The sequence below is a fragment of the Carassius gibelio genome, chromosome A7 (genome assembly GCF_023724105.1).
Source record: "Carassius gibelio isolate Cgi1373 ecotype wild population from Czech Republic chromosome A7, carGib1.2-hapl.c, whole genome shotgun sequence".
NCBI lineage: Eukaryota > Metazoa > Chordata > Actinopteri > Cypriniformes > Cyprinidae > Carassius > Carassius gibelio.
In genome coordinates, this window is record NC_068377.1 from 8,874,864 (window position 1) to 8,888,539 (window position 13,676).

Genomic DNA, 13,676 nt, shown 5'->3' on the forward strand with positions numbered 1-13,676 from the left:
CATAGTGAGCCCAGGGGTGCCGCTAGCAATTTTGGGCCCTATGAAAGAATATACTCCATCCCACCCAATCTTAATCTTTACAGTAATTCGACAAATCTTAATGTTAAAGCTTGTAATGATATTCGGGACTTGTGTGCTTCTAATTTTATACCAATAGTTTGAACAGGACCCTTTCCTATTCTAACACAAGCATGTGTATAAGCAGAGCAAATGAATCCAGACCATGGACTAATTTGCTGTCCATGGAATCCTTTGACCTATCAAAGTTATTGCTGGGAATTTCATGTCCTTTAATATATTTTTTAGTAATGTTTATTTTTACAATCTTCATTGTTACTAACGTTAACTTATGCACTTCAAGTGTTTTGAGATGGAATATTTGTCCTGGAAATTGTTTTTATATTTTAGCCAGGGCTCGACATTAACGCTTGCCCCTTCACAAGTGGATTTTGTGCAGGGGCAAGTGAAAGAAAAAATACTGTGGTTGAAAAAATATATTCTGTATAATAGTGCAACATCACACAATCAGCAGTGATGTTTTTCCGACTTTCAGCTCGATTGCAAATGTGATATTGATTTTATTCATCTTCAGTTAAATAAACAAGTAATATTAACTGACTTACATTTTAGACACATTATGGGTCGTTTTTGTTCCATTTCAAACAAAAATAGTTCTAAGCAAAGCCAAAGCAGAACAGTCGGACATCTGCGAGCAAGAGTCTTTTGTTACTAAATGATTCATTTTTAAATGAGTCATTGATTCAGTGAGCCATTCATAAAAACGTTTACTTCCATCATTTATTGAATGAATCAGACGTTTGACCGAATCGGTTCAATCAACGATTCACTCATTAAGACAGTGACTTATAATATCATATTTAAAAGTATCAGTGTATTTTTCTAGCATTTCATATTTTGTATGTCAAAAAAGTAAATCATTATTCTAATAACATAATTCATTCATTTGGAGACAGATGGAGTTTGTTGATACTGATTTCATTTTAATAATAATAACAACCATAATGTCTTATTATTCTAATTTAATGTAAGGATAACATGTAAGAATTCAACGTAAATGTAGACATCTCCATTTAACTTTAAAAGTTAGAAAGTTTAATCTTTTTAAGTTAAAAAGCGTAACAGCAATCAATTTAAGGCAAATATATAAAAAAATATACTGATTAAAGTAATATCTGATAGAGCACTGATTATTATTATTAATAATTATGATAATTATTATTAACACTGTTTTTATTCTTGATCTTTTCAAACTACTAACACTTTGCATTCTTGAATTATGCCTTTTGTGTGACAAATTACATTTGTGCAAAAAAACAAACAAACAAAAAACACTTTTTTTCCCTGGACAAGTAACTTTTTTACTCTGACAAGTGCATGATTGATTTACTTGTCCGAAGGACATGTAAAAGCTTTTTTTTTTTTTTTTGTAGCAAACTCTAACAGCAAGGTAAATTAGTGTTAGTATTTTGTAAGTCTTAACTCTCCATATATTGCAGTTGAAAAAGAAGCTACTGTGGCTCTTCTTGCTGAATTATATATATATATATATATATATATATATATATATATATATATATATATATATATATATATATATATTAGTGGTGGGCCATTATCGGCGTTAACGTGCTGCGTTAACGGGAGACTCTTATCGGGCGATAAAAAAATATCGCCGTTAATCTATTCTCAAAGTTGGGTTGAGAGCTGGGTCTATACTAAGCAAGCTATGATGACTTTCACCTTGATACTTTATATAACCGACTGGCTGAGGCCAGCCTAAAAAGATGCTCAGGACAGTTGACGGGCCACTGCTGTGCATCGTCACGAAAGCTTATCTTTTCCACATGTTTTTAAGCCTTACAGCTTGTCGATTTAAACATTAAAGCATCCAAACCGCGTATCACGGACAGCGACACTGAACCGAGCTCTCTTCTGCGAAGTACTTCTCGAAGTCCCTCCTGCATCTGAACAAAAACAAATCGCAGTTTGAACAAACAAAAGATGTAAAAGAGTCCAATTCAGTACTCGCGTTGTTCTGGTGTTCAGGGCTCACGCAGAGAAAGGCGTCTCAAAACACTTGAACATCGAATTTGCTCATTTTTGCTCTTGTGCCAACAAATACATACAAAATATGTCAAAATACAGGTCGAATGTCAATGAATGTCATTTCCGTGTATGATGTGCACACCATTCTTCCATTAGTGTGGTATGGTGCAGATGGCAGGAAGGGTTTTAAAGACAATTTCTCCACGAAGGCCTTTAAATGACAAAAGTACAGAGAAAGCACAAGTAAAAAAAAAAAAAAAAAACTAAGCTTACAGTTTAAAATTTAACAGTCTTTGTGGGGATCTATCATTTGCACTAAGAAACAGACTAAACCAGTTTTCACTCCCTCCAGAAAATTTGTGGCAATATTTGCAGCTAATGTCAGTAAATTTGACCACCCTTTACCCTTCAACTGATTTGGACTTGTAAGGAGGAACAAAAGTATACTGTAAATGAAAGTAAGCTTTGTTGGACGGAATGCAACAATACACTTATTTCACCTCATTTGTCTTTTTTCGTAACTTTTGGAAGTCATAGGTCTAATTAAAATTGAAAACTTATGTATCATTAATTTAAATAGGTTACTTACCTTGAAATGTTTCAGTTAACAGGCAGAAATTCTATTGTTGCAATTTTTCCTTCACGAAAAAGTCCATTGTCTACAACATACGTTGTCTGTCACATGACTGATGTGTGTGAGCCCGGCTGGCTCGATCAGCTGCTTTCACTGGTCACATTCGATAAATGGTCCGTGCGGCTTTTCTAGCTTAATTATAATGATTTCGTCAAACTTTCATATTTCACCAGTGATTTTTATTAACTTTAAGTAATACATGTCTAAAAAGTTTTGCAGCTTATCTTTTAATATATTAAACCTGGCGAACAAACAGGAATATCATTCATTTACAATCGATCTGATTCTCTGGGGGAAACAAATGGACTAAAGGGTATTACAACTTTTTTAGCGTATAAAAAAATAATAATTAACGTATAAGACACATTACTTAATGTTATAACAGTTATATACATCATACGATTATATTAACAGTTACTTACCTTTCATAATCATGCAGGCTGCCGCTGATGACCGAGCTGACTGAGTCGCTGACTGGACCGTTAAAATTTGAACAGGAGTGAATTTGAGTTGAACTACTGAAATAAATGAATTTTCCGCAACATTCTAATTTACTGAGATGCTGTAGTTATTAAATTGTTTGCATAGGCCTACAGCTTATGTATGTGAACTACATCTTTTTCCTCCTCCTCACACAGCTTGCAGTGCGGCCCTCTGCAGGTGATTTCTATCTAGGCTAGCCTTTGTGTCATTGGGTACTCTATTTGTATGAAATTTGATTCATGTTATGCTGAATGTAACTTTCCAATTATTAAATAAAAATATAACAAAAACTATTGAAAACACACTGTATTGACACACTATGAAAATGAACAAATGTCCTCAAAAAGTCAAAACTTTAGACTGAATGTAAACAATATCCTTCATACACTAATCAGGATTTTTAATTTACTGCCAAAGTCTTGTGTTGTTTTAGCATTTATAAACATTCATGTGTTTGCTAATATATTAGGATGAATTCAAGTAAAGTGGTCAGTTTAAGCTTGTACGGTACTCAATGCATTTCCGCTTACAAAGCATAACAGTTGTCTTTAATTGTTAGCTTAATTAAAGGAACACTATTTCTTTAAATGATAAAATAGTTTTGACTGGTGCAGTTTGACCCTGGCGATTGTGGCAAATTAGCCACTGGGCTTTCTGATGACATTCAGGTTTTTCATTTCTAAATTATAAGGCTGGTCAATTGATATAAACAAATGTTATTGTGAAAGTACTTGTATTATTTGTTACTGCAGATAACATGGATTAAAATGCAATGAATACATTTTTGTATGGTGGTTACATATTGCCAGGCCACTTTTGCTGATTGTACTAGATAAAATGGACTACCTTGAAAATTCACTTATAACTACTCACATTTATTAAATAAACTGACATTTGCTGATTATTTTTTTATTGACTTATAATTGTATTATTATTATTTAGTAAACAGAGAGGAGTGCAGCACTGATTTATATAAATTTATTATTATTTATGATTGTTAATAGAAAATTCAGGTCTGATATGCGAAAAATAAATAAAAAAGTAAATAAAAAGGAATAAGAGAGAGAGAGCAGAAAGGAAGGTGAAGCAGTTGGAGTGAGTTTAATCTGGAGTGAAACAGATGAAAAGAGCAAAATAGATGCAGAGTATTTATGCTTTAAAATTTGGTCACAATTAAAGTTAATTTACATTGTTTTTAGAAAACAGGCAGAAAAAAAGTAACAATATTTGTTTATGTAGTAGAATATATATATATATATATATATATATATATATATATATATACACGTCAATAAATGTAATAAGGGGAAACAAATGGGAAACAAAGTTAAGTTTAAAGGGGTCATATGATGCGATTCATATTCATAGTTGTCCTTTCTTTTCTTGTTGCCACTGCTGCCTTGTCGCGGAGACACTGTGTGTTTCCTTGCGAAAGTTTAAATGCTTTCCAAAATAGGACACAACTAGAAATCTGTAATTAAGTTGTAGTTACAACACTGTTCCAGAACAGTTCAACCCAAATATTTGTGTGTGTGCAGCACATTTTACGGAGGACCGTTTCCAGACCCTGAGATAATAGACTGCAATGCCTGCTGTTCTGACTCTCAGTCTGTAAGTAGGCTTACATATTTAAAGAATTTGCCACTGATGATTCAAACATGAGTTTTGAGCAGTGTACAGTAGCGTTTGTTGTTTGTCATTTCTCCGATCACAAATGCAGACGTGGCACAATACACAACACAACACTTAAAAAGAAATTACAAGTCATTATAATCAGTAATAATGTCCTTACTGGATACAACAAATGCCTCGTTTGTAATGGGTTTTGCCTCATTGGGCCGGGACACGGCATCACAGTATGGAAAGGGGCGTAACATTTCCGTCACATGCTTGAGGCTTTCGGCCAATCAGAGCAACCTCGCTTTGTAAATGCGCTTTGATGAGCTTTGTAAAAATCAACACTTTAAAGGATGGGCATAGATGAGAAACAATAATGTACAATATGTGGAAGATGATGTGTGTGTGTGTTTTTTTGTTTTGTTTTTTACCTTAAACCACACACACACACACACACACACACATGTTGGTATATGTGGTTTATGGGGACTCTCCTTAGGCGTAATGGGTTTTATTCTGTACAAACTGTATTTTCTATTGCCCTAACCCAACCCTACACCTAAACCTAACCCTCACAGGAAACTTTGTGCATTTTTGGATTTTCTAAATAACTAATTCTGTATGATTTATAAGCGTTTTGAATTATGGGGACACTAAAAATGTCCTCATAAACCACCTCCTCATTGTACCTGTGTCATACCTATGTCATTATACAAATTTGTGTCCTCGTTAACCACATAAACAAGCTCACACACACACACACACACACACACAAAATATTATTTAGTAATGTCATATGACCCCTTTAAGAAATAGTGTACTACTTTACCTGAATTCACCCTATATTTTCTGCTAAGCTATTAAACATCTACTAAAATAAATTTTAGCTCTAAAGTTCCTAAAGCTCAGCTCTAAAAACAAAAGTAAATCATTCCTCATATAGATGCTTTATATATATATATATATATATATATATATATATAAAATTTATTTATTTTTTTTAATTAAGAAGGTAATTTAAGAAATTGTGCAGAGAGATCTTAAGGTTAATTGCAAAAATAAAAAATGGTCGTTGGCCAGCTGATGGCAGTGTTGTACTGTCTGACTTATTAACCGATCGCTCTGGTTGCGGTTCCTCCCTGTCTCTGTTCTCCATAATAATTACTGCACTACATACGTTCCATTCACCCATATGGATCAGCTATATAAAATGTATTATAGAGTTTACTGAAATCCAGAAGCATGTTTCAAGATTGAAAATGACACTTCTAAACTACTCTCCTTTTTCTCTTTCATTTTCTTATTTTGTGAAATGCATTTGTAAAATTTTACTGGCTACATCCCCCACCGAGCATTTACCAGTTAATAAAGCACCCATCACAATTAAACATTTGATTGCTATTAAAATTTCATAAGACATTTCATAGAAACGCAATTTCAATTTAATACAATTCTATTTAAAATATGTGACATATTCATATTCACTAAAAAAAAAATAAAAAAAATATTCAATCTTTATCAATCAATTTTTTAAATATATATATTTTTAAATTAAAATTAAATTAAATTAAAATTTATGCATTTAGCAGATGCTTTTATCCCAAGCGACTTACAGTGCATTCAGGCTATAAACTTTTACATATCATGTGTTCCCGGGGAATCGAACCCCCAACCTTGCGCTTGCTTGCTTGCTTGCTAGTGCAGTGCTCTACCATTTGAGCTACAGGAACACTAAAAAAAAGAACACTTTTTATTCACACTTTGATGGTCATGAAGTCGTAACGGGCTGCACAAATAAAGGCCCAATATCAAATTCTACTTCCAAATTATGCAGTTCCATATTTTTTTTTATAACAAACTCTTCCTCACAAAATCCTCACAGAGCCCGTGATTTATTTTAAGAATTTGTTTGAATCTGACAAAATAAAGACCAAATCCCTCCGCTCCCTTAAGTGTCAATCATTCATCTGACGTATCTGCTGTGTGTGATTTATTAGCTATTCACAAGACCTTCCAGCATTTCTCTATTCCCCTTTGCCCACGTCTTTCTTTCTTTCATATTTTCTCTGTAGCAGTGCAGTGATGTGTGTGCAAACGCTCGTTTTGGCTGTGGGGCTTTGGGTGTTCACTACAAAACAACATGACTCATCACACATTCAGAGCGCGCACAAGAGCACATAGCACTACGAAACATCTTCTCACATTTAGTGCTTTTTATAAAAGAGTTACATGACATATTTGCCTTCTTTAATGAGCTCCCAGTCCTAGAACACAGTCCTAATTCATCCTCTCTGCACACAACCACAGCTGCCTGACACCTCCTCTGCTGCTGCTTATCTGGAAAAGCAAGGTCAGATTACCCAGTCGTCCGCATACCCTGCCAAAAAATACACTTATTTCAAATACACCAACCCAAATGTGCCTAGACATAGTGCTTGAGGGGTGAAAGAAAGGACATGGGTTGAATCAGAGGAGATGTTAGCCACACTGGCACGCTTTGCCAATTAAAGCAAACGCGGATGACACGTGGATCGTCTTGCTTGGCTGCGGCTGTGAACCGCGGACCGGGATAATAGGGCTCGGTCTGTAGCTCAATCGATGACACCCCTTCTCCCTTTCTGCGCAAAATACATCCTACAGCCGCTGTCAGACCAGAAAATGTCAGCTGGTGTACACACATAAAAACAAACGATTGAACCTTCAGAAATATCCAATTACAAATACTGCGTGACTGTGTAAAGTCTATATAGTACAACGATACACAAGGACATTAATTCTATAAGAAGTTATCCATGGTACTCTGGCCACCAACAGCTGGGCAGTAGGTAAACAAACCTAGTGCCTTAGCAGTCAGGACAGTGCTACATTTAATTCTTGTACAGTTACAGAAAAAAAGATGTCGCTCGGTACAATAACATGTAAACAACTTATAACAGTATAACAATATCAAAAAGAAGCTTCACTACAGAGACTTCCTCCCTGACACAACATGTGAGCGTATCAGAGTAAACCAAGCCTTTGCATGTTATGCCAATTATAAAAAATCAAAAAGCAGGGGCCCTTCCCTCGAAGGGCCTCTGTCCTTTCAATTTGAGCTCCAACACCAATTAAACACATCTGAACCAACTAATCAAGGTCTTCTGGGTTACTAATCTTCCAGGCAGGTATGGTACGAGACAAGACATAGGTTGTCCAGGACCAGGATTGGACACTTTGCTATAAAGCGTAATGTGTTTCATATTTGATACATTATTTGATGCATTTCTAAGGCTTCTAAACCTGTTGTACATTATTTATTACATGCCTTCTGCCATATGACCGAGTTCATACTTTTTATTTTTAATTTTTAAATGAACACTTACTGGACTGAAGCAACTTAGGTTTAATCGATTATAAATAATAACTAGAACAACAGCAATGTAAATAACAACTGTGCCATATAATTTTTTTTTCTTGTGAGCTCCATACTCTCAGTCTATCATAGGCTACTATATGGCCATAAAAATTTGATGTACCTGTAACATGCTGCATGGGAATGACACAGTGATATCAAAAACTATTATAATTTTTTTAAGCGCTGAGGGAGAACCAGGAGACAGAAATCATAGCAATGCAAAATAAACAATACAGGACAAAGAAACAGACTCAGGGTTTGAATAGACCAGGAGAGATAATTAATAGAACTGGGATCACATGAGGAACTAATGGGTAACTATGGAAACGAATCGGGGAGTTATCAGAAACTATGGGAACCAACTCGCACAATGAACTCTGAACAAGACAGGTAACGGAATGAAAAAAATAACAGAACATACACACAACATATCAAATATAATATAAAAAAATATAAAATGCATATGAAGCCTTTTTTTATTTGGTTCAATAAATTGTTACATGGAGTTGCAGCCATTTAAAAAATAGATTTTGACCTATTTTTAATACAGTATGTCAAGCTTAGAGATTGCGCACTAAGTTCAAAGTCATGCACTTTTCAGTGAATAACAGTTTAAACTATCCCTGAGCATTATGCTTTAAAACAGATTTTAATTAATTTAACTCATGGAAGTTGAGTGGATCGTTACATTGTTTATTGCGAGTTGAATATAAAAAAGTGCAAGTTGAATAAAAATAAAAAAATAAAAAAATAAAACCTGTCTCAACTTCATGTGAAAATCCCAGATGGAATTTCAATCCATGCCTCAGTTTAGCTACTATTTTAATCCCTGCCTAATGTAACATAACACATTTACACATTTACACTGTTTTTATCTGTGAAAAATGAATCAACCTCAACCTCAGGGCCGTCTCATTAATAAAAGGCTACTCCCTATTTTTTATGTGTGTTTACAACATTATAGGAACAGCAACCAACAGCAATGGTACTACCATCTGATACCATTACTGTACAGTAGTACAACCACATCAACAAAATTTGCCAGATATTTTTATTATATGTAGAGTCTTATTCCTACAGTATGAGGTGTTGCAGCAGTGGGTTTGTGTATGTGTGTGTCAGGGGTTATACTGGTGAAATGTGTGTGTAAGTGGCGCTAGGATGATGGTGGTTGACAGTTACCAGTAAGGTTGAAGCTAATCTGTGCCATCAGCTGTCTGTTTTCTGGATGTCAGCACACGCACACACACACACACACACACTGATGCGTGCCTGGTGCCATACACTCCGCTGGCAATGTCAGCTTGTCAGCCCACATATGCTCGTCTGTATGGAAGGAGAGACGAGGCGAGGGCATGGGCAGCCTCCGTCTTTTTCCTGTCGTCCCCTACACTCGTCTCTCTTTGCCCTTATCCTCCCCTCCCCTCCCTAACCTCATCTCCATCTTCTTTTTTTCCTCTTTCTCTAGCACCACAACCACACCATAACAAGTTTCAGCCCATTTTTCAAAGACTCTCTTTTTTCTGGAAACTTCTCAATTTTACTCATTCTCCTGTTTTCTAAAAACATCCACATTTGATCTGACTGCCACTGCTCGAGGATCAATATTTCTGTCTTTCTTTGTACATTTCAGATGATCTGAGAGCATAATATCAGTGTGTACACACCATATAAAGATAATTATTCCTTTTGGAAATAAGTTATAATAACATTATTAAGTTTAATAAATGCAACTATATTTGCCTTTCAGTGCTGGGTAGATTACTTACCCATTGAATTCCATTACCGAGTACACACTGCATGAAAAAGTAAGCAACATAATCTTTCATTATCATTATTATTATTATTATTATTATTATTATTATTATTATTACATACACATGATACACATTTATAATAAAATATATCATATACTTTATGATTACTTCTGACAATTTAATTTGACTAACTCTTTTATCACATTGACTTAAATAGAAGGTATCAAATTAATTTACATATATTCCCATTATGGGAAATTCTATAATAAAATAAATCTGTAAAACAAATCTGTAAATTAAATAAAATAAATAATTTGAACAATTTAAATAAAACACACACACACACACACACAAAATATTTATTTGTTTACCATGTAGTGTGACCATTAAAGGGTTAGTTCAGCCAAAAATTAAAATTAAGCCATAAATTACTCACACTGAAGTCATCCTAGGTGTATATGACTTTCTTCTTTCAGACAAATTCAGTTGGAGTTATTTTAAAACGGTCTTTGATCTTTCAATCCTTTTGATGCAACTTAGCAGGTGCTAAGAGGTTGGGGCGGGTTAAGCAATTGGCACTTTATTGCAGGGCAGGTTGGGCCATGTCACTAAAAACAACATTTTTACAAATCCATTTATGTTGCATGGAATTTAGTGGTGGAAATTTTTATTCTTTCAAGAGATTCGTTGATTTTCAGTTCATTCACTAAAATGATTCAGTCACTGATTCGTTCAGTGACCATTTCTTCATATTACACAAATATGCCAGCAGTTGGCAAAAAAGAGTGTCTTATGTGTTATGTCTTAAGTCAACGAATGTATTTACTTGTGACAAAAACTGATTTGGCTTTATTAAAGTGTGTGCATGATTGCTTTAAATAAATAGTAAATTGTTCAGATTAACAAAGCAAGAGTTTTATCGGGGATTAAACGTGGAGTTATGTTCTGTATTCCAAATATTAAAACAAGTGTATGTGCACTAATAACTACGCTTTGTATCTGCTGATTGCTGATCGAAATTTACATGCTTGGCCGACTGACACTGTATACTCTCATTCATTTCATTCATGAACGAGATGTATCAGTTCATTCAACTCTTTCACCTACGAGAAGATTGTATTCGTTCACTACATTCAACAAGTCACATGCTCCGTCACATCTTGAGTAACTCTTTTTGACAGGATGAAACAGTTCACAGAGCTGTTCACGAGCTGCGCATGCGCTGCTAATAGCGCCGCACTCGCGCGCTGCTTTGGGAGGAACTTCATTGAACGAGAAATGAGTCTTTTACTGTCTATAGTCAGTGGATTATGTAAATGGGAACGATTCGTTCACCTAAAAGATTTGTTCACGAACGAACCATCATAGTACAATTACCTATAGCCTATATTGATAAGGTAAATAAGGTATTGCATACGAAGGTCTAAGTAGCAACGTACCTTCGTGATGTCCCCGATGCGTGGGGCGGGTCAAGAAATTTTACTTTATTTGCGGAACGGGCTGGGGCGGGCCAAATAATTTCATAAAAGCGGGACCCGCAGGTTGGAAAAAACCCGGACCCGCGCATCACTAATATACACCTGTTGACTTCAGGGTGAGTAATTTATGGCTTAATTTTCAGTTTTGGCTGAATATTCTCAATAACAGAGAACTGTGAAGATGCAAATGTGTTGTCAACATTTTGACTTAATTATTAACTACTCTATATCTCAGGGGGTACTTAAAATAATTATATAACATCAAAGAAAAATAAGTGTTCTGTGCAGTATTAGTTCTTTCTTTAGTTTCATTTTGGTTTGTATAAGTAGTTCATGTGTGACACCTTGTGGTGAAAATCGTTATTACAATACTCAGTAGAACGCAACAGGAAGCTCGTAAAACAGTAGAAGAAGAGTCGTTTTCTGTGATCTGCGTTTTAGATGCTGTCTAATCCTTGGAGTAGATACGACCGTAAGTTATAAATTTCATATTGAAAATAACTGCAATAATGTTGTGTTAATTTAATTAAAAGCTGGTCGTTATTAAGACGTTTAGAGATTGATGTTTGATTCTGAAATATAGCGTGATCTGACAGCTAATATGCTAATAAGGTTACATAGTCGCATTTTTCTTCAAAGACATAATTCGGTTGTTTATTTTGTTGTTTAATTCTGTAAACAGATGTTTGTGAATGTGAAAATGTCCATGCTATTTTGTAAATCATTTTGTAATTTGTATTTTTGTGTTTCTTTCAGTTTTACAGTAAAGTAAAGTGCATCACATAAGCACAACGAAGAACGTGTGATGAAGCTTTATTCCTGTTAGCTATCTGTCAGTCTTTGGTTTAGAACACCATTGCCAGGGCAGAATAGTAAAAGGTCGACTGCACAGCGGGTGAAGACAAACAATCAGGATTCCGTCCAGCTTACATGTAATACTACATTATCAAGATGGATGAGTCACAGCCTCGCAAGAAACAAGAGGAAGTTGACCAACCTTTAGAAACAAGATCACGGTCAAGCAGATCACGTCGTTCGAGTAGATCTTCGGCTAGTGCAGCTGCGACCACAGCAAGAGCTAAAGCAGCCGCATGCAAAGTAAAGGCCTCTTATGCCGAAAAGGAAGCCATCATGATGAGAGAAAGAGCTCAAATTGAAGAGCATCAACAGAAAGCACTAGCTGAGACAGCTCGCAGAAAAGCAGAAGTTGAAGCTGATTTATACGTGTTACAACTGCAAAAAGAAGCTGTAGCAGCATCTACAGAGGCAGAAGTTTATGAAGCTGCAGTTTATGAAGAAGACGGAGCAAGTGTCGATCTAGAAAAAGAATCATGCATCTCAAGTAGAATTGAACGCACAGAAGAGTATGTGCAGAAACATTCTCAGCAAAGAAATTCTCCTAATTTGACTCCTAATTCACAACATGAAAGTGAGGGTTCAAGTTATGTGACACAGAGTTATGTTGCAGGCTCACTAAGTTCTCTCCCTCCAACAGTGAAGGAGGAATTGAATGCAGAGACAATTCCTATGAAGCAGGAACAGACAACTCGGCACAACTTCCAGTGTTCTCGTTCGAATGTAAAAGTTGAGCCATATGATGGAGCTGATGAAGTAAAGCATCAAAAATATCCAGTACGAAAGCAACGTGACTCCTGCCTGCCCTCTCAAGTTCCTGCTTTACTCCAGCACCACCATCACCTCATGCAAACGACTTTACTACATATTTGCTGAAGAAAGAAATAGTGAGTTCTGGCTTGTTCCAATTTGATGACTGTCCAGAAAATTACTGGGCGTGGAAAACGTCTTTTCGAGCTGTAACCAGTGAACTCAATATAGCTAGTAGAGAGGAGATAGATCTTCTTGTCAAATGGCTTGGTCCTGATTCATCCAGTCATGCCAAACGTATCAAATCAGTTCATGTCAGTGATCCTGCCTTAGGAGTTCGTATGATATGGCGTCGCCTGGAGGACTGCTATGGGTGTCCAGAGGTCATCGAGCAGGCGATGTTAAAGAGACTTGACACTTTTCCTCGCATCACAATCAAAGACAACCATCGTCTGAGAGATCTTGGGGACTTGCTACTCGAGCTGCAGTCAGCAAAAGAAAGTGGTCGTTTACCTGGTATTGCTTACCTTGACACAGCGCGGGGAGTCAACCCCATCATTGAAAAACTCCCATTCAGTCTTCAAGATAAGTGGATTACGCAAGGTTCCAGGTACAAAGAAGACCATAATGTATACTTTCCT

General features: G+C 35.7%; 1 protein-coding gene across 1 annotated transcript; it reads left to right on the forward strand.

The window, feature by feature from the left end:
* The first annotated feature begins 11,711 nt into the window (after positions 1-11,711).
* Positions 11,712-13,161, forward strand: LOC128016392 (uncharacterized). Its single transcript, XM_052600864.1, has 2 exons — positions 11,712-11,902; positions 12,187-13,161. The coding sequence occupies exon 2, from the start codon at positions 12,382-12,384 to the stop codon at positions 13,159-13,161; it is 780 nt and encodes a 259-aa protein (XP_052456824.1). The 5' UTR covers positions 11,712-11,902; positions 12,187-12,381.
* Positions 13,162-13,676: the final 515 nt, after the last annotated feature.

Excerpts from the sequence above, each read along its gene's own strand:
- LOC128016392 (XM_052600864.1), top strand. The coding sequence starts at position 12,382 with ATGGATGAGTCACAGCCTCGCAAGAAACAAGAGGAAGTTGACCAACCT.